Raw genomic sequence first — 21,620 nt, forward strand, 5'->3', positions numbered from 1 at the left:
TAGTTAATTGAGTTTAAATTGTGTAGGCAAAACTTATCATAAAATATAAGTGATGAGTTATTTACATTATCACTTAATGTAGAATATCGTGCATATATTAGAATTTCGATATTTATAATTCAATAACGTAATAAATTTAGATATCAGATTTATATTTTATCAAACACAACCTAAGAGTCAAATTTTAAAGGGATCTCAATTTTGTTTTGTAGAACATACTACTATGTTTTTCTTCCTTACTTTTTGTAGAAAAGGGCAATGTAGGATTTTTTTTAGAGAAAATTTAGGGCCTGTTTGGAAGGCCTGTTTTTTACCAAGTTTTTATTATACTAGTTTTTTAACAACTCGTACTACAGGAACCCCAAAAATTTATTAAAATTTTTAACCTACACACATAAAATATCCAAAATACAAAAAAAAAAATTCCTTTCCCCTTTTCTTCTTCTTTCTCCCCCACCACCAGCTCCGTCGCCGGCCACCATCTTCGCCGCCTCTTCTAGCGTTGATTTTCAGTGCCGATGCCGGTCTTCTTTTTTTTTTTTCTTTTTTCCCTCTCCTCCTCTTCCTCCTCTGCCATCCTCCCCTCTATCCTTTTTTCTTTTCTCTGCGTCTCCCCCACTTCTCTCCCCACCACCCTTCCCTTCCCCTCTGGCCGATTTGGTCGCGAGACCAGATCGTACCGGGGAAGGGTGAGGGTGGCGGAGGAAGGAGAGGAGAGGGGGAGAAGAAAAATTGCCCAAAAAAACGGAGCCAGAGGAGTGGTCATGGGAGGACCAAGCAGCCAATGGTGGTGTATCCAAATGGGACGGCGTCAAGAACAAGCAAGCCCAGAAGAATATGAAGTCCATGAGAACTGGAGATCTCTACTTTTTCAACCATTCCCGCTCTAATGCTCGCTGTGTGGTGGGCGCTGTCTCTGTTGTCTGTGAATGGTACGCTGATGATAGCGGTGATAGTGCGGTGGATGTGAAGGCGGTTGGCGAAATGCGGAGGCCGATGGTGTGAGAACTCGAGAAAATTACGTGTGTGCTTTACATTTATTTTATTTACCTTGATATTGAAAATATAACATATAACGAATAAGTGGTTAAATTAAATGCTTAATTGAGTTTTTATACAAAATTGAGAATTTAGAAATATTCTAGAATGGTATTAAAAATTTTTAAAATTATTAGGAGTTAAATAAACATATAATATGCATAATGTAATTTGTGTCATTATAGTTGAATCAGTTGCACGTTTAGTCAAATTTCTTTAAAATCAAAAGTGTGAAAATCTACGTATGTCACATGGGGAAATTTTTCAAGGTAAGCGTAATTTAGAACAAATGAAGTTTTGAATTAATGTACGAGACAAATAAAATTACTGACTCGGGGTAACCAAATAAACTAAAATGAAAAGACCAAAACAACCATGGAACTTCTGACTAACTACCATGCAATTACGAAACCAACTCTCAGAAATTCACAAGTCCATAACCGAGAAAGGGAAAATATTTGGAAGAATTGGACCCAAATAAAAGCTAGCTACCTACCAAGCTAAACGGTGGAAGGAAGAATTTAGGAGAACTTGGCTTTTAATCTTGGGCGGTGAATAACACCTGTGATGATGACAGCTGCCCATCCATTAGCTAAATGAAGTGATGACTAAGGGAGAAAGGAGACAGCGGTGATATTGTTTGGGCGGTAGAACATTTGCTGAGTTAAGTAATGACCGAGAGAAAGGAAATGCTCTACCATTTTGGACTTCAACCGAGAGCAAAACCAAGAGAGGAAACAAATAGGAGTCGGCTGTTTCATTTGATAGCAGAAACCGTGAGGAGCAAAAGAGAGAAACAGAGTGTGAAGCTTTCTTCCTCCTCCAACCACAAAACCGTGAGCAAAAGTGCGCGATAGGGAGAGAAATCTTGTGCGTTTCATCACCTACCAGCCTCAAACGAGAGAGAGGGATACAAGGGAGGAAAATGAGAGAGACTGGTGCATTTATCTTGAGGAACCAAAGCAAAAACCAAGGCGCAGTCTGCAATTTCAGATTTTGGGAGCAAAGGGAGGTAAAATTTGCAGCAACACCCTTCAATCTTCCATTACTTTTAATCATGACTGTTGCATGTTAAGTTTTAGCTAGGAAAAATGAGTTTTGGCTGGGGAAAAAATTCTGATTAAGAGCTGCAAGAAAACTTTGTGATGGCCGAGAAAGTGGAGCTGGAATTGCAGCCTGTTATTCATGTTTCTTTGGGGAATAATGTTAGGAATGCATGCCAAAGGTTTAAATTTAAGTTTTATAAGAAGCTCAGCCGGAAAAACTTATGAAAAAACGGGAAGATTACGCTGGAAATGTTTAGAAATAGCTGCTGAAATTTTTCCAGCTTCAGTCGAGAGAAGGAAAAGAATCATTCCAGATTTCCTCATGAACTCTGTCTGGTTCCAAACTTTTACATTGAGACGTGATTTGTTGTATAATACCTTAGCCTTAGCATGTATGAAAGATTTGTGTATAAATGAAGAAACTTTTGAAGAGTTTCATGTCGTATAACTGGTTGCTGCAAGAATCTCCTTTCAATTTGGCCGAGAGGGAAGACCAGTTCAGCTATGCTTTTGATTCCTTGGATGTGACCTTTATATTGTCGCTTACGATACTCTGTGGCTTGATAATTACTCTCTCTATGTTAAGTTGGAAGTGAGAAAAATAAAGAAATTGAGAAGGACAACTTTGTATTTAACCTGCCGAATTGTTGAAGGTTGTAATTAGTTGAGGACAGAACTATTTGTGGCTTCTTGGTGGAATAATTTGCTAGAATTACCTGTTATTTGATTCATTTCACGTTGGACAGAATGTGTGTTGTGTGTATAGTATTTTAGGCAAGTAAAAGACGTAAGCTCTATTGAAAATTCTGCAGTAATGTTGCTGGAAACTTGCTTAATGGCCGAGAGAAAGAGGGGCTGAAACTCTAGTGTGATTTTAGGAAAATTTCATGATACTTGGCTGCAATCTTGAGTAAAATATTGTATACCATCTTATCCCTATTTCATGTGCATTTTATTGACTTTTAACACTTGAAAAGCTGGTGAGTTGGAGCAAATTTAAACAACAAGCAAACTAGAATCTGGTTTAGCTTAAAAAGGAAATAAATGAAAAGTTCACTAGCCTTAATCTTTAAATTTGGGTTGAAAATAATTTAACTTTAGTTTAAACACCTCACAAGACCTTAAATTCGGAGTACATGTATATGTCCCTTGTTTGAGTTGATAAATTTGATAAATCTCGAAGAGAAATGTAAGAAAGAATTGCTGGAATTTCACATCTTGTTTGATAAGCTAAGGAACTTGGTTTCTAGTGATTTAAACCTTAAATTGGTGAGATTTTAACGCTTAAAACTTCTCTCCTTACACTTTAGAATTTTAGAACTTATGTTTGGGGCTGCACATAAAATTCCTAATCTAAAAAGTATGAATCAAATGAGAGTTTTAAGAGTATTAGACTGCTTGGATTAGTTGAACTATGTTTAGAGAATCCTAAAACTCTAGATAAACTTATTAGAATTCACATTGAGAATACCTGAATGATTGTAGTTGTATTTTACCTCAGGAATTGAGAGTGGTCAAGGGTTTAACCCAGAAAGCTTGAAGTAATATTGCTGAATTTACGTGGATTGGTTGAATGGTAATGAGTTAAGACTTATTTGATGTTTTAGGAACTCTAAGGTAATTTGTTATGGCTGTATACATGAAATGGATCCTAATTACTTAATTGGTTTTTAATTACTTAATATTGTCTTCACAAATATTTTGAAGATTATAAAATTTGAGAAGCTAGTGTAGTGAAATAAAATTTAAAGTGCACACAACTTAGACCTTGGCTTGTTAAAATGAGAACCAATGGAGTGTTTCTAAGCTTGCATCTTAGGATTTTGAGTGGAAAATAGGTTGCAGTTAATGTAAATACCTATAAGATTATAACTATAGAACATATGTATAATTCTTGGTTTAAATGCTAAAATTAATAAGTTTCAAAATAAAATGTAGGATAAACAGTAAATAGAGAATATATTTGTATTTCAACGTCAAACTTGATTTTAATAGTTTAAATAATAATGTAGATTATATATTTACCCTGAAATTATTAACTTATCCCATGAAATAGCTGAGCTAGGAAACAAATCCGAGACTCGAGAGTAAATTATTTGGATAATTAGTGAGTGTTTCCGAATTTATATGTTTAATTGTTTATGTGTACTTGAGTGAAATTATGTGACAAGTGTATGTATTATGAAATTATTGCTAAGTGATCTATTGCAAAATGTATCTCAATTGTCCCTCGCCTTCTAAGTCGAGAGTGTACTTTATCGCATTCGACTTAATTTGAGTTTGAAGGTTGATAATTGATCAAGTGATATTGTAAGTGTGCATGACTGTAAGCCATATGTGTACTTTATCACACTGGATGAACTGGGCCCCAAAACCCTCTGTTCAACGGACTATTCGAGCCAGTAAAGGATTTGGTCGGGTAGGACGGTAGCTTTGGGTAAGTGTTTCGGTATACTCGAGTATTACCACGGAGTAGCAGATTACTTATATTGATATGGCCATCCAAGCGAGGGAAGTGTTTATTGTTTTGGAGGTTATAAGGAAGAATTCGGCGGAATGTGTAGTGCATTGAAGTGGTTCTAATACGAGCACCGTATCCTTTTAAAAGTGATTGTTCAGTGAAGTGTTTCCTCAATTACTAATGAAAGTGATTGTACAGTGAAATGTGCACTACTTGCTTAATTGTATTGATTCATGTGATTATTAAATGTTACTTGCATGGAAACCTCACGGGCGTAAGCTCACCCTTTTAGCTTTGTTTTCCTTACAGGAGTCGGAGATTGAAAAGTGATTGGATTGAACTAGAAAATTATTTTGGGAAGATCCGTTATTCTGTGTATATAGTGTAGACATGGTCTCTTTTGAATTTTGAGACGGTTGAATTTTTGTTTGAGTTGTGTGATATTAAGAATGGATATTTAGAATAGGTATTTTGTTTCTTTTATTGGACAAATTTATGTTTCAAACTGATTAAAGATGTACTTAAGAGCGAATGTTCAGTTGTCCAATGGTAATGTTATCTTTGAAGTTAATGTGAGTGAGTGAGTCTTGCCGAGAGTCAGGCAAGCGATCCGCTAACTTCTAGGGTATGCTTTAGGAGAAGGTGGGATCGTTACAGGTAGGTTTGGGGGAAATGAAGAAAGAGAGTGGACTGCAAAGATGTGGCCTGTTCAGGCAGTAGAGGTAGCGGGGAACGAGGAGGGGGAAGGAAGAAGAAGAAAAAGAGAGGAAAGAAAAGAAAAAGGAAAGAAAGAAAAAAAAGGGAAAAAACGTTTTTCACCTTACAAAAACTTTTACAAAATTTTTCACCTTATAAAAACTTTTACAAATTTTTTTCAAAAATTTTAGACAAACTCCCAAAAAACTCAGGTTCCAAATAGGCCCCTAGTTCGTTGGACCAATATTGTCATATAAATAGTAAAATAGGGGAAGTATATTTAATTTTTAAAACTTGAAGGGAGCTCTCCACAATTATTAAAAACTATAGGGGAGGTTTGCGAAATTATACCTTTGTAACTTGGTTCATTATTTTATATTTCTCTCAAATACACACATATACATTTTTTTCTCTATAAATACACAAATAAAGGCATTTTTCAAGATAAAAACATAATACTTTTATGATATTTCAAACCAATACTATAATTGAATTAGTTATTAAACAGATATAACTTAACTAATTAAACAACTTAATACTTTTAGCACTTATTAATTTTCAAATCTTTGGTCAACTATAAGAGGGAGATAAAGACCATGGTCTCGACTTGACAAAAGGGCAAAAAAAAAAAAAAAAGGAAAAAAGGAACGACCGATCAACCACCAAAGGAGGAGGAGACTTGTACCATTTCCTTTTCTCGGCCAAACCACCGCATTACATACAATTTTACAACCCAATTGCCACCGCTGGCAAGAAGAGCAACCAGCGCCGCTCTTCGCCCAAATATCTATATGTATATATATGTTTTTAACGTTTACTATATAATTAATAACGAGTATATTTGACAAGTAACAGCTGGCAGGGTAAAAATAAAATATTTACTCCTACCCAGAGGAAGGCTACGCAAGTAAAACGGATTAATAAATAATTAATTTAAAAAGAAAAGAAAAATATTAATACAAATATTAATGAATACATAAATGCACAAAAAAAATTAAAAATAAAATAAAGTACAAAAGATGAAGTGAAATGCAGGGCATTGGGCGATACCGGTGCGGTGACTGGGTATGGCTTAGTTATAGTAAGTAGTACCGGCCCTTTGATGATAAAGCGTACATACATTTATTATATGAATAAAATAAAAAAACAAGCAGTGAGGAGAAAGAGGAGGGAAGGGCCTAAACAAATTTCAAAGTTTCTCTCTCTATTTGTGTCTGCTTCAATTTGAAGCTGTCTTTTTAAGTGCCAGTGTGTGTGTGTGCGTGTGTTTTTTTTTTCTAGAACCGTCGCCGTCCTGTGCCTATTTTGCGTCTCTGTTTATCTTTCTCTTCCTTTCTTTTTCACAGGCGCCCCCTCTCGATTCTTAAACTAGGGTTTTGCTCCACCTCCACACTCTCCACCCTAGGGTTTTGCTGCCTACTATCCCCCCGTCCATTCTAATTTCTAATTTCTAGGGTTTATCACCCCCTTCTGATCTCCGCTCAATGGCCGCCGCCGACAAGCTTAGGGATTTGTCTCAGCCGATTGATGTTTCCTTACTCGACGCCACTGTTGCCGCCTTCTATGGCACCGGATCTAAAGAAGAGGTCTGGCCTTTTTTCTTTTTCCTCTTTTCCCAGTACTATTTTCTCTCCTCCTTCCTATACACTTGTCTACTACTTTTGTATTAGTATGCATCCCATTATATTCATATTCATGTTCATGTTCATCACACTCTCCTGTTCCCTGCATTTTCTTGTCTTTTCCTGCGATTCTCTACTTGCCTGTTTCTTATTGCTATGGTTAAAGCATTTCCAGTTGCTACCAAATGCAAGCAAAGTCATGACCTCAATTGTAAATTTCTCGTAAGATAGGACTAACCTCCTCCTGCTCTCCTTTACTGCACCTCTTTCTCTGGTTTCTGTTTCCTGAATGATTAAGACCGGGGGAACTCGTCTGCTCATAATTTCAATTTCTACAATCCAAAGCTTCACTTTTTTCTCATCTTCCATTTTTTCCCCCTGGGCGTTGCACGGGATATTTGGTGGATCCATTAAATGTCTTCGTGCATGCACGCCCTTCCCATTTAAGTTAACGTTCTCCACAAATTCACATGAAAGTGCGCTATAGTTCGGAGTTTGGGATATCATTTTGTTTTAAATCTTGTTAAGTCGACCTTGGACTTTTGAAAATTCCCTTTTTTCCCACACTTTTAATCTTCAATTCTGTTTGTTCTCGTCCTAAGTATTGAAAATGCAAAGTTCCTAATGAACTTTGAATCATCTTGACTGACCATGTATCCTTAGGTGTGAAAATGCTGCTTTAGGTTTGATGAGTTTCTGAGTACCAGAGGAAGCTTAAAGCAGGGTTTCACTTGTACCACTTTCTTAACTGTTTATTTACTTTTTGATATGTGAATCTGACTTACACATAACAGGTTTGTGGCGCATTTTCCTAAAAGAAGTAAACTTTGCAGGATATTTGCAACTAAGTGTGGTGAAATTTATCTATGCAGATAATTCTTGTAATAATATGTGTAGTGCCTGAGTTTAGTTTGACCTCTTGTGAGGAAGGCACTTAGCTGAGGTTACAGGAGGGTGCCCTTTAGAGTTTAAACAAAAGATGCCCAACAGGATGCCTCAAAGGGATTTTTTCTCTCTCTTGTAACCTTGCTCTAGAAGTTTTGGGTCTCCAGGAGGCTCTGTTATCCAGAGTTACAGTTGCCCTCCCTACACACATGGCACCACTTTTTCTTTCCACAATAGAAACTTTAGGGAGGGGGGGGATTAAGTTTGTTCAGCAACTATAGGATTTAATTTACCTTAGCACTTTTGCATTGCTGAAAATGATGGAATCTTCATCACATTTGTAGAATTTATGTAAAATGGTCACACGTATTGGACATCATTTCTATGTTGCACCATTTCTTGCACCTATTGTTAGCCATTCCTGATGATTCTGTGTGGATGAGGTTAAAAAGGCTCATGGTTGTCATAGACATGTCATTCTGTTGAAAAACATGCACAGATTAGTGACTGGTTTGAAAAGAAGCTGGGTCAAATGTAAACTGAGTATGAAGCTGGGTCAAATGTAAACTGAGTGTGGTGGGAGTAACCTAACCAATGGAAACTGAAGGAAAATATGGTGACGCAAAGGTAAGAACAAACTGGCAGTATGAAGAGGATAAAGAAATTGAAGGTAACAAGAGATCGGTGGAGGATATAGGTTCCTAGATGCAGGGTCATTCCTTTTGGTGGAATATTGACTTGTTAGGTTTGAGAACAACTCATTCCTTTGATGCCATGAAGGTTCAATATCTTGCCATGGGAGAGTGAGTTTGTGAAGTACAATTTCTGCTGTTCTTGACTACGATGGAAAGAGTTTACCTGCTTTTCAGACTTGAAAGAGGCTTTGCACTTGACTTTGGAGCTGAATATTGGCCATCAGACTAGCAGTTTAGGGATCCATTTCATGTCTTTTTGTTTCCTTAAGGTGGAGTCATGGGCAAGTATAGAGCAAATAGAGGAAATTTTGAGTAACTGTTCTGATGGGCTTCTATGATCATGCTTTTCTTCAGGCGTGATTACAACCTACATAATATCTTGTGATATTGCATTCTGTACTTGCTCTCTAATGATTTTATTTATTTATTTTGTTTTATATTCCAGCAATATAGATGGGCTGCAAATTTATTTTATTTCGGTATATAGTTTCTGAATATTGGGTGTTTCATTAACAACCACAGTGGGTTTACACTTAGTTTATCGATGTATCTTTTTCAATTGTGTGCTGCAGAGAACTGCTGCGGATCATATTTTGCGGGACTTGCAAAATAATCCAGATATGTGGCTTCAAGTGGTTCACATTCTATCAAACACCCAGAACTTGAATACCAAATTTTTTGCTTTACAGGTCAGTTGCATACTGTTTTAAAGTGTGTGGAGGTTCTTGTTTAGAGTCTCCTGTCAATGGCTTATTCTCGGCATTTGAAATGTTGCATTAATTAAAAAAGCTTGATTTTTTCGGTGCTTCTGTCAACTTTTTTTTTATTTCGAACTTGGTTATTAGACTTAGCTATTAGGAGCTAGAGATATTTTTGCTACTACATTGGCACTTATGAGGAAAATTTATCTTTAAACTGCAACTGATAGTTGTGTGCTTTTGCTTGGGAACATTTGTTGGTTCGTGTCTGAAATGAGCTTATTATGAATGGTGGTTAGGCATTGAAAGCATCCCAAGGATGGTTCTCCCTCTTTCTTTCTCTAGTTCTAATGGCAATAAGGACACTCTTCCTTTTTTAACATTGGTCTTGTATTTCTTGCTTCGATGTTGCACTGGATTTGTGACAGCTGGTGCTGACAGTGAACAGCACAGTAGGATTCTTCTTTAGCAATCTTCTTTTCTACAATTGTTCATCCTCTGTTGGTAATTAATCTGTTATCGTGTATTTATGTTGGAATGTTGTTTTGTGTGAAGTAGTTGTGCTTTGACTCTATCTTTCCCATGTGCACTGTACGTGGAGGAGCATTTATGGTGTTTCCATGTGCAGGTTCTAGAAGGTGTCATCAAATATAGATGGAATGCATTGCCTGTTGAACAACGAGATGGGATGAAAAACTATATCTCTGAAGTTATTGTAAAGGTGATACTTCAGTTGTCTTTTCTGTTTCCCATGCACTTACTCTTAATATATTACTTATTCTGCTTGCATTTTTTGCCAGCTGTCAAGTGATGAAGCTTCTTTTCGTCGTGAAAGACTTTACGTCAACAAATTAAACATTATATTGGTTCAGGTAACTTTGCTTTGCTTCCTCCAATCATTTGTAGGCTGAATAGTTGTTCCTCCTTCGATCTGTAGCCTCAGATTATTTTTTACTATGTAATCTTGATAGCATGCTTCATCTGAATTGACAGATTTTAAAGCATGAATGGCCGGCTAGGTGGCGAAGTTTCATTCCCGATTTAGTGGCTGCAGCGAAAACGAGTGAAACTATTTGTGAAAATTGCATGGCTATATTGAAAGTTAGTCACATTAATCCCTATTTCTTCTTGAAATATGGTAGTAGGCTCTCTTGGTTAATGTGGGGTTTATTTTCAGCTTTTAAGTGAAGAGGTGTTTGATTTCTCAAGGGGTGAAATGACTCAACTCAAGATTAAAGAGCTCAAACAATCGTTAAACAGGTATTTTATGTTGGATTAGGTTACTTTTTGGGTCTTATAACGTGCAATGGCAATTTTTTTCTTTGATCTTGTAGATCCATTGCTTTAGGCATTCATCTCTGTTGATTGGTTATGTTATGTAGCTAATTTTGTGATGATGCTATGGGTAAGATCCCAGTTCATGTATTGAGAGCATCCCTTAAACATTTGAATGATCTCCCTGGTATTGCTTTCTAGATATATTTTTTTAATAATTTGATTTGAGATGCATGGATGAGTATGGTTCACATGTTGAATTAATAAAGAAAAAGAATTTTGTATTAGGAAAAATATTCACAAGTATCATCCTTAAAATTGGGGCATTTTTCTTGTGTTATTCATAATTTGCTTTTCCTTTAGTAGTTTTATCTTTCTTATTTGGGCTGCATCTGATGATTATTGCCGAAATCATCCTTAATTATACATGACTTGTATCTTGATTCATTGTCGTGTTCCTCTTATCTTGTTGTACTTCATTAATGGATTTGAATATATTGTATTTTGATGTATTCCGTACATGGATTTGAATATATTGTATCTTGATGATTAACATTTATAACATGTTTTCTGCGTTTGTTTCAGCGAGTTTCAACTCATTCATGAGTTATGCTTATATGTACTGTCAGCATCTCAAAGAACTGAGCTCATCAGGGCTACACTGGCCACACTGCATGCTTTCCTTTCATGGATTCCTCTGGGCTACATTTTTGAATCTCCACTGGTTTGTACATTGCTTTCCTGGAGTTGTCAGTGGAGGGACTATTGGATGTTTGCAGCATGATATTGATTTCAACATGGATGTCCTTCTTGCTTATTCCTTTCCGTAGAAACTTGGCTGTCATTTACCATGCTAGTTCCTTTCCATAGAAAGTTGGCTGTCATTTACCGTGCTAGTTCCTTTCTGTAGAAACTTGGCTGTCATTTACTCCATTATAGTTGGATGGCTCTGAAGTTCCTTGTATTTTTTAACTTGCAGCTCGAAACACTTCTTAAATTTTTTCCTGTTCCCGCATACCGTAATCTCACCCTCCAATGTTTGACTGAGGTAATCTTTTTCAGGTCTCCATGGTAGGAATTCCTGATAGCATCCTGAATGAGTCGATGCTTGATGCAATTTTGATGTTTTGCAGGTTGCCGCTCTAAATTTTGGGGATTTCTACAACGTTCAATATGTTAAGATGTACAACGTATTCATCATGCAATTGCAGGTCTAGTGCTTAAGTTGAATTTGAGGTTATTGGAGCAACTTTGGTGGGATGTCATATTCAATTTGTGCTTGTTCTGCATAATTTTGCCCTCAATTGTAGTAGAGCTTGGGCATGAACATGTGTTCTTCTATTTATATGCTGATTCCAAATATCTTTGTTGTATTCAGGCCATACTCCCACTTACCACAAATATACCTGAAGCTTATGCCAATGGTAGCAGTGAGGAGCAGGTGGATTTATCTTCTTTGTCTATCTTTGTCTTAAAACTTGTTCAACATCTATCAAGCTGACTCTCTTCTTTTCCTCTTCAGGCATTTATCCAGAATTTAGCGTTGTTTTTCACATCTTTTTTCAAGGCAAGTTTCTTTTCTTTGTGGTCAAGCCACTTGTATGCTGGTGATATGTCTGATTGTATGTGCTACGCGGCCAGGAAGTTGCTTTAATTATCTGAGGTGAAAGAACTGTTTAATGGATTGAAATTAAAGCTTTGCAAAATCAAAGAATTAGGAATTAACAATTTTTCTGGGATTAATTAGGAGTATAAACCTTTAGATTTACCTTTTGCAGCTGAAGCAGTATTGATTTGATCAACTTTACATTTGTGGTTAAGCTGCATCTGTGGATTACATGATACTGATTACTTCCTTTGACTTTTGATATAGCAGTTTGATAGGTTATCAGCAAGTTTGTTTATTTAGATATGGAGTGACTTTACTTTCTCCTCCCTTTTGGTGAACAAATTGCCAGCATCAAGCGGCTTTGGGGTGTCCATAGCTAAAAGCTGTCTATTTCGTGCTTGCCATATGTACATCCATATATACATGTAAATTCTTTTCTGAGTCTGGTAGAAAAAAGCTGTCATGGATAAATTGGTTCTACATTAGAGTGAGAGTACAATAGTAACTATAAGAAATTGATCTTCAGGAATGCATACTACATACTCTGATAGAATCCTATTAATACCATTTTGTGTAACAAATATATGTTGGTCACGGGACTGATGGAGACGTGTTGTGGCAAAGTTTTGTTTGGCAGCTGTGCTAATGGGATTAATTTTTGGCAGTCTCACATACGGGTGCTGGAATCTGCCCCAGAGAATGTTAATACCCTGTTGATGGGACTAGAGTATCTCATTAACATCTCATATGTTGATGACACTGAGGTTTTTAAGGTATGTGTATGGCTGTGTTACAATTTTAGTAAGCATTCAGCACTGTCATTTCTGATTGTATATCATTGTTTTGGCATGACTACACAGGTTTGTCTCGACTATTGGAACTCCTTGGTCTTGGAGCTGTTTGAGGCACACCATAATTCGGAGAATGCTGCAGCCACAGCAATGATTGGCCTGCAGGTTTTATAGATTATTTCTTTCCACTATTGACTCCATTTTTTTGGATTGTTTCTCAAAAGTCTATTTTATAATAACAAGTTCTGGGACCACCTTTTGGTCTCACACACTTTTTTCAATAAAGTAGCTATATTAAATTTTTTTCTAATAACAACACCAAAAGATTCCATCAAAATGGACCCTTGTTTCTCAGTCATCATTGCCTGTTGGCTGTTTCTACTAACACATTGGTGAAAACCTTGAATGATCTTTACATACTCTTGATTGATATTTTCCTGACAATGGACCTTTTTTTTGGTCACATTAGCACATGCCAATGGGTCTTGTTGATGGCCTTGGCTCGCAGCTTCTGCAGAGACGGCAGCTTTATGCTGAGCCGATGTCAAAGTTGAGATTGCTCATGATCTCACGGATGGCTAAGCCTGAAGAAGTTCTGATTGTTGAAGATGAAAATGGGAACATTGTTCGTGAAACTATGAAGGATAATGATGTCCTTGTTCAATATAAGGTCTTGTTCTTGTTTAGGAGTCCTTTCCTTTTTATCCTTCCGCTCTTTTTGCTGGCTCAATATGCTTAGTCGTATGGTAATCTTTCTATGTGAAGGTAGAAGACCAACTACTAGTTAATTGACTTAAATGCTCTTATTTGCACAAAAGGTGAAAGAAATGATGGAATCAACAATAATATAACTCAGAGAGTATCCAGATATTGCTGCTAATGGTTATCTGGGGTGTCTTTGTTCTTAAGCAAGTGGTGAATTCGATGTCCTTGTTTGGTATTGATTATTGACCTGCAAGTTTATGTTGAAGCGCATGTGCATTCTTCTACTTGTTTATCTTACCAGAATATGATGTGCCTGTGTGTTTCCATGGGAGAAAATAGTTTTGAATTGCAGGCTTTGGAGTTGAACTCATTATATGCTGTGTTTTCTCAGCATTCTATTCATAGAATAAGTAAGAAAATGATTTTGTTGCTTTCGCTTGCTCTTGCCTAACAACTAACTTGTTGAAACTGGAAATTTACACTAAGCGCTAAGTTCCCCTGCCTTGCTTTGTTGATGTCTATAAGTTCCCTTACGACGTCGATGCTGCAATATTTGATCACTAAGTTCCCCTGCCTTGCTTTTTGGATGTCTATAAGTTCCCTTGCGATGTCGATGCTGCAATATTTGATGAAGTTTGATATTGCAGATCATGCGAGAAACCTTGATATACTTATCGCATCTGGATCATGAAGACACTGAAAAGCAGGTATTCATTGCATGCAGTCTTCTGGCATCTTAATTTCCATGCCTCGATTGTTAAGATAGTTTGGTTTTACTCTTCTTGTGTTGTTATTAAGATAGTTTGGTTTTACTCTTCTTGTATTGTTGTTAAGTGGTTAGGTCTATGGCAACGTAGAGATTCTTATGTTATATCTATAGCAAATCCTCATAGTGACCACCCTATGCATGGAAAAGATAGTTTGCATGAAAGTATAAGTTGTGTGCTTCGACTCTTTAGAGGATTGATTGGGACTTGAAATTAACGGACATGATGGGTATTAGCGTTCTGCATATGCGACAGCGCTTCTAAGTTGTTTTATTACTTTGAATCTGGTACAATTGGCTGCCAATTATGCTCCTAAATGGCATTCTGTTAGCTCGTATCCATTATGTGTAACATTCTTTGCAATTTGTGGTGGCCGCCTATGGTTCTCATCAATTTTGTTGGCCTGGGTTATAAATGAATGATGGTGCTCAAATCTTTCCTTGTCGAAACTGTTATAGTTATTATGATTTTCTTCTATATTTGTTTAAGGAGTTGACATGTAAAATTTTAAAAAAAGGGGTGTTGACATGTATGATGAATCTTGTTAACAGATGCTGAGGAAGTTAAATAAACAGCTGAATGGTGAGGATTGGACGTGGAACAACCTAAATACCTTGTGCTGGGCAATAGGATCTATATCAGGATCAATGATGGAGGAACAGGTGTATTGCTTTATGCTATATATTTTTTTCCTGTTTGTTAGTCTTTCTGCGCTGAGTGACTTTTTTCTGGCTTCTTTCTATTCGGAATGTGACCTTGTGTTTGGATTACTTTCAGTTTTGTAGTTCTTTTTCTTTTTCACCATTTTCTTACCTTTTTTTTTTTGCATCAACTGTGACAGGAAAACAGATTTCTTGTGATGGTGATACGTGATTTGTTAAACCTTTGTGAGATTACAAAAGGCAAAGACAACAAAGCAGTTATTGCAAGTAATATAATGTGAGATGTTAAACTGCATTTTCTTTTTATTTTTTTTTTATTTTGGTTCTTGTGAACATTACCTAGCATGCTATGGCAGTTTGTTAGTTGCCTTTGTTCTGACTTTAGAACTAGGCTCCTTTACTTGTCTTGGATGAGTAAATTCTTGCCTCGCTTCTTCATTTTACATTTTATGTATGTGTCGTTGACATGTTCCTTGTGTGCATTCAATGTCATGTTTCTGTTGTCAGCCTAATAAATTTCCTCATCGTTATTCCTGTTGATTCCAGGTATGTGGTTGGTCAGTATCCAAGATTTCTGAGGGCTCATTGGAAGTTTCTGAAAACTGTTGTGAATAAGTTGTTTGAGTTCATGCACGAGACACATCCTGGAGTTCAGGTTTGTTTGCATGATCTGTGTATTTCAGATGTGGTTGGTATTGCTGTTAGCTAAACAATCTAGATATTGTACTGTGAGATTCTTTTACATGCGCCTTTAGTTGGTGGGGGAATCTCAGGCGTGTGTTCTACAGCTGCTTTGTTCAACCTGATTGTACAAAAGTTAACTATTAAATATCTGTTGAAAATGTTTAAACCCTTTTTTTTGTTTTATTTGTTTTGGAAAGTAAAAGCTGAAAAGCAGTTCAGAAGAAATTATTTCGTTTTAATTTTTCTTTGGCTTAAAATAAGCTAAAAGTTGAAGACAGAAGAAGTTTAGAAAACCAGCATTTAGCTTGAAATAAAGCTCAAGTCAGCTGATCTTAAACTATGGACAAGAAGCCCTTAGTTAGGACTTGAACAAGTGCTTTCTTGCCTAGTTTGAAGAGAGATTAGTTCTCTTTCTTTGTTTTTGGTTCCTAAACTTTTGTTTTTGAACCACATGGGTACGTATTTTGAAATGTGTTGAAGGTTACTCCAAATAATCTCAAGAGAAAATTCAATTTATTGGATAACTTCGAAGGCTGGGGATAATTTGACAGCAATGTTCTGACTTTCTTATATTCTGCGTCTTAAAGGCTGGCTTGTTTCTACTTACATACACATTCTTATCTTCGTGTGAAGGCAGCTGTTACCATGCTCCATTTTTGAAATTTTTGTTGTCTGGATTCAACCTGAAAATTTTTTTTAATGTTGCTTTCCAATGGCAATACTGTGCATTGGTAACTATTGTTGAATGGAGTTATCTGGCTTTTGATAGGACATGGCCTGTGACACTTTCCTGAAAATTGTTCAGAAATGCAAGCGGAAATTTGTTATCCTCCAGGTAAGACTGGTTTTGGTACTCTCCCCCCCCTCCCTCACTTCTCTTCTTCCCCTTCTTTTCCTCGTTCCATGACAGTTGATACTTCTTGATTTTCCTTTATTTTTAGCTTGGAGAAAGTGAACCATTTGTCTCTGAACTTTTGACTACTCTTCCAACAACAATTGCTGATCTTCAGCCCCATCAGATTCATACCTTTTATGAATCTGTAAGTGCATTTAGAGTGCGTTATCCTACTTCAATTTGTTTGAAGTTTTAGTTTTGTTAAAGATTTGATTACTTGCTGCCTTGTTACTGCTTTAGGTTGGTCATATGATTCAAGCTGAACCTGACCCTCAGAAGAGGGATGAATACTTGCAGCGGCTGATGGAGCTTCCTAATCAGGCAAGATCCATATTATTGGTTTCTAGAATGGGAATGGGTTTTACTGATGGCGAATGCTCGGTACCAAGGGTTTCAAGCTTTTGACCCTGTTGTTTTATGCAGAGATGGAATGAAATTATTGGACAAGCTCGTCAAAGTGTGGACTTCTTGAAAGATCAAGATATTATAAGGGCAGTTCTCAACATATTGCAGGTGTTGTGCAGTAGACTTTGTGAAGCTCGAATATGCTGTTTTTGTTGTTATTTATAAAGCATTAGTTCTTTAGGAAATGGATTACCAAGCGGTTGACTCTATGGATTTTAACATATATGTGGTTTCTATGTGAGTGGTCTTCCTTATTTGAATCTCTAGCGCTATGCAAATTAGATCAGGTTTTCCTCTTGATGCAGTAGAAGAGATTTGCTATGGAAAGTTCTGAAAAATGACGTGTATATTTAAAGGCCTTCCATTTGACCCCAAAGTAAGGCTGCTAGAATATGAGTGATAGACGCCTATAAAGTGTGCTGAAGGGACCTCATCATCAGTATAACAATTTCATAGCTGTCAACTTAAAAGTTAAACATACAAGTGTGGTTTAGTTTTCTGATGATGAATCTGCTTGTGAGAAGTTGGTCTTTTCAAAATTTGAGCAGATATGAGCCTTCACTGTGCCATCACCATTGAATTCTACCTTACTGTCACCGAAGCCCTATATTTTGATATTCATTGTATCTCATGCTTTTATAGTAGGGTCATGTGGACCAGCGGATGGGAACTGCACTTTGTCTTGATGAAAAAACATTTGTTATTTTAGTGGAAATTTTTGTTACTTGCAGACAAATACTAGTGTTGCCAGTTCCCTTGGAACCTACTTCTTGTCGCAGATTTCTCTTATCTTTCTGGACATGCTTAATGTGTACAGGTATTGTAATAGTAGAATTCTTACCTGCATACCATTCTGTTGTTGAATTTTACTTAATGGCTCAATAAGCTATGAGATGCTTTTGTTGATACTTGTGTTTACAACAGAATGTATAGTGAGCTTATATCCACAAGCCTTGCGCAAGGAGGACCATATGCTTATAGAACATCCATAGTGAAACTCTTGCGGTAAGTTTTTTTTTGGCCTTTTCATTTAATATTCCTACTCCATTTTATTTTCTTATTTTTGTTTGGCCTGCTGTGCAGCTCGGTAAAGCGGGAAACGCTTAAACTCATAGAGACATTCTTAGATAAGTCCGAAGATCAACCACAGATAGGAAAACAATTTGTGCCCCCGATGATGGACCCAATTCTTGGTGATTATGCCCGGAATTTGCCTGATGCTAGAGAATCAGAAGTTCTCTCTCTTTTTGCCACTATAATAAACAAGTATGTTTCCTAGATCTTGTTCTTTGCAGATAGTTGAATTTTAAATTTCTTGATGCTAGAGAATCAGAATTTCTCTCTTGTTTTGCTACTATAATAAACTAATATGTTTCACAGAGCTTGTTCTTTGCAGATAGTTGAACTTTATATTTTATTCCTCTCTTCATTTAAGTTGTTTTTTCTTTGATTCTGAGTACTATGATGTGATGGCATATACTGACTTTGTTGGTTTGTTCTATGGTACTTGATTTTATATTGCAAGTAGTAGTGTATTGTCTGTTGTTGGTTGTGGGATCTTTAGTTATTGTTTAACGTGCTGTGTTTGTTTAGGGTCATCTTGCTCTCTACACAAATAGCTTTTAGTTGGCCCATACCAGTCTAGTGGCCCATATTAGTCTACACAATCCCCTTGCATGTGTTTTGTGTCCCCCCCCCCCCCCCCCAAAAGTCAGTTAATCTGTGAAATACAACTAGTGTTTCCCTTCCTGTCATTGATCTTCGTCTTAGATGTTATAATAAAAGTTTTTCTATATATTTATGTGCACTGGCATCTTCTGATGTTTAGGTACAAGGGTGCGATGATAGAAGATGTTCCTCGAATATTTGAAGCTGTTTTTCAGTGTACGTTGGAGGTTAGTAAGCTAACCCTTGTTAAACTATTAAATCCTTGCTGACCTATGGTATATTTAGGGCTTATTCATATGGTAGCAACCAAATAATCAAGTTATATCTACAATGGAAATGAGGATATGCATGCCATATTTTGTAGTCCCTGGCATGTTACAAAGCAAATGTGGTCTTAACAGACTTCATTCGTATGTGATTAATGTTAGTTTTGCTATCAGCTTCTTATGTACAGCTGGGTTATCTATTGATCATCTATTGACCTCTTATTGTGTTGATGTAGCGAGAAAGTAGGTCCAAAACGACAACATTGTGTATGTACTAAAAATTGCTATTTCACTATGTATTAGTTAAAGTATTACGAAGGATTTCAGAACCTTTTTGTTTTAGTTTATAATTATGGACTGTTTAATGTTTGGAATTCTAGTATGTATTTGGTGTATCTGTAGTTGAATTTGATTTTTAATGTCAAGCACTTGATGGTGGTTAACATGTGCTTATCGAGATCTATGATAGCCATTTGCTTCTTTCTGTGTTTATTTAATTTGTGGTTTTACTGCAGATGATCACAAAGAATTTTGAAGATTATCCTGAACATCGCCTAAAATTTTTTTCGTTGCTTCGTGCCATTGCTACGCACTGCTTCCCTGCTTTGATTCGGTTGTCAAGCGAGGTTTGTGCATTTATCCTGATAGGCGATCCTTACAAATGACATTTGAAGTAACAAGTCCTTGTTTTGTAATTTATATTCCTTACCGATAGATTCGTGTTAAATGCATTTTCTATGATTTCCTGCAGCAACTTAAACTTGTTATGGATTCCATCATTTGGGCTTTCCGGCATACTGAAAGAAACATCGCTGAAACAGGATTAAATCTCTTGTTAGAGATGCTCAAGAACTTCCAGGTCTGCAATTTTCACCTATCTGATCTTCCATGGCTGGTTCCATGGTGGTACTCATGGTTTTGGTCTGTTTCTTGGCAGGCTTCTGAGTTCTGTAATCAGTTCTTCCGGACCTACTTTTTGATGATTGAGCAAGAGATTTTTGCTGTTCTGACAGACACATTTCATAAACCTGGATTCAAATTGCATGTTCTAGTACTGCAGCATTTGTTCTGTCTGGTAATTTCTCATTTTACAAATCTCGCCAGCTTCACAACTGAGCATGTCTTATCTGATTTTAGTTACATTTTCAGGTAGAGAGTAGTGGATTGACCGAACCCCTGTGGGATGCATCCTCAGTTGCATATGCATATCCAAATAATGCAGTCTTTGTTCGTGAGTATACAATTAAACTCTTAAGTACATCGTTTCCCAACATGACAGCGACAGAGGTATGAAAATGTTATTTGTTCAACACTGTGTAATGTACATTTCTTATTTCTGTTTTGACGTGTGTGTGTGTTTTAGGTTGCTCAATTTGTGAATGGGCTTTTTGAATCGAGGACTGACCTTCCCACATTCAAAAACCACATAAGAGACTTTCTTGCGCAATCAAAAGAATTTTCAGCTCAGGTATCACAGATTGGTTATGGTTGTTGCCTGCTTTGGCTTCTGTTTTTGTTTTTATCCATTGGCTTGTACTCCCCCTTCACTTTATTTCTCCACCCTTGTGCAACTGTTCTGGCCTGGGAGAAAACCAGAATGGGAAAGATTTAATTCATGTGGTGATAGCTTGATTGTTAAAGGGAAAGAGTTTGGTGGTGCTGTTAAGAAAACGTCGCAAATAATGGTCGTTCTCAATAATTTCTATCGTTGATTTGGTTGTGTAGGGGGGAGACTCTGATTGCAAAGATGGGGAAGGATCTTATGCCCTCATAAAACTGACTTATTTTTAGAAAGTTTCTTGGTGTTGTGGATAGAGTTGATTTTCCAATGCGTAATCTCTTTGCAGGATAACAAGGATCTTTATGCTGAGGAAGCTGCTCTACAGAGAGAGAGAGAGAGACAAAGGATGCTTTCCATTCCTGGGCTGATTGCCCCAAATGAGATCCAAGATGAGATGGTGGACTCATAGCTGACCACGGGCGGATTTGGAAGTTAATCTTGGTGGGTTTATATAGGCTTTGCATGGGTCTGGGCACCTGGAGCCATTTCGTACAATCATTTTTATCAAAGGCTGAGTGATCCGTATTTCTCCATTTTGTGACCATGTTGCGAAAAAATTTTTCCTTGTTTGTCAAGCCTCTCCAGGTAGTACAAAGGCTTCTGCTGAAGATTTCATTGGCCGAGTGTAGAGTAATTTAGATTCTAATTTAGATTAGAGCATGTCATTGTACGATTCTGAATTCCTCCAGGCATTGTAATTGAGGAACGGGGGCTTGAACTGATAGCTGATTATAAGGCCGTTTTAGTCATTGGCAATTTACAGTTAGGTGTAATGTATAAAACACTTTGACTGACTAGTTGTGCAGAAATCCCTTTTTGGTTCGCTTATGGTGGTTTAGATACCAGCGGTGCTGCCGTTCTGGACAGGACAGAGTTTCTTTTTTCTTTTTTATTTTTCCTTTGTATCTTATTATTATTATTTTTTTTGGTTCCTATGTTCTATCTATTTATGGGTGTTCCTACATGGAATTTTGAGCTGTAAGTTTTTTTCAAAATTTTTTTTTTCTATTTAGGTATATATATATATATATACTGGGGTCTTGTTATAATGATCCTTCCTTAATCTTGTCTTTTAATCAATGAAAAAAGTTAAAAGAGTAAATTTTATATGTAGTAATGCCAGTGGAAAAAAGATTAATTAAAAAAATTATGTTGTACAAAAATTTTTTTTTCTTGCTCTATGAGATGATA

General features: G+C 36.6%; 1 protein-coding gene and 1 long non-coding RNA gene across 2 annotated transcripts; both read left to right on the forward strand.

Moving 5' to 3' along the window:
- Nucleotides 1–402: 402 nt before the first annotated feature.
- Nucleotides 403–5,092, forward strand: LOC140024636 (uncharacterized). The gene is made up of 2 exons (XR_011828616.1): nucleotides 403–2,050; nucleotides 4,855–5,092. It is a non-coding gene; the product is annotated as an uncharacterized lncRNA (long non-coding RNA).
- Nucleotides 5,093–6,393: 1,301 nt separating this feature from the next.
- LOC113724781 (protein EXPORTIN 1A) lies at nucleotides 6,394–21,295 on the forward strand. The gene is made up of 32 exons (XM_027247660.2): nucleotides 6,394–6,827; nucleotides 9,016–9,132; nucleotides 9,770–9,862; nucleotides 9,942–10,013; nucleotides 10,135–10,242; nucleotides 10,319–10,401; nucleotides 11,002–11,140; nucleotides 11,396–11,464; nucleotides 11,550–11,627; nucleotides 11,795–11,857; nucleotides 11,939–11,983; nucleotides 12,691–12,798; nucleotides 12,886–12,981; nucleotides 13,286–13,486; nucleotides 14,169–14,228; nucleotides 14,840–14,950; nucleotides 15,130–15,227; nucleotides 15,497–15,605; nucleotides 16,404–16,469; nucleotides 16,576–16,674; nucleotides 16,770–16,850; nucleotides 16,953–17,042; nucleotides 17,666–17,751; nucleotides 17,859–17,939; nucleotides 18,018–18,200; nucleotides 18,763–18,829; nucleotides 19,384–19,494; nucleotides 19,620–19,727; nucleotides 19,806–19,943; nucleotides 20,018–20,155; nucleotides 20,232–20,336; nucleotides 20,716–21,295. Exons 1-32 carry the CDS (start codon nucleotides 6,726–6,728, stop codon nucleotides 20,836–20,838), a joined length of 3,228 nt encoding a protein of 1,075 aa, XP_027103461.1. The 5' UTR covers nucleotides 6,394–6,725; the 3' UTR covers nucleotides 20,839–21,295.
- The last annotated feature ends 325 nt before the right edge of the window (nucleotides 21,296–21,620 follow it).

The sequence above is a fragment of the Coffea arabica genome, chromosome 2c (genome assembly GCF_036785885.1).
Source record: "Coffea arabica cultivar ET-39 chromosome 2c, Coffea Arabica ET-39 HiFi, whole genome shotgun sequence".
NCBI lineage: Eukaryota > Viridiplantae > Streptophyta > Magnoliopsida > Gentianales > Rubiaceae > Coffea > Coffea arabica.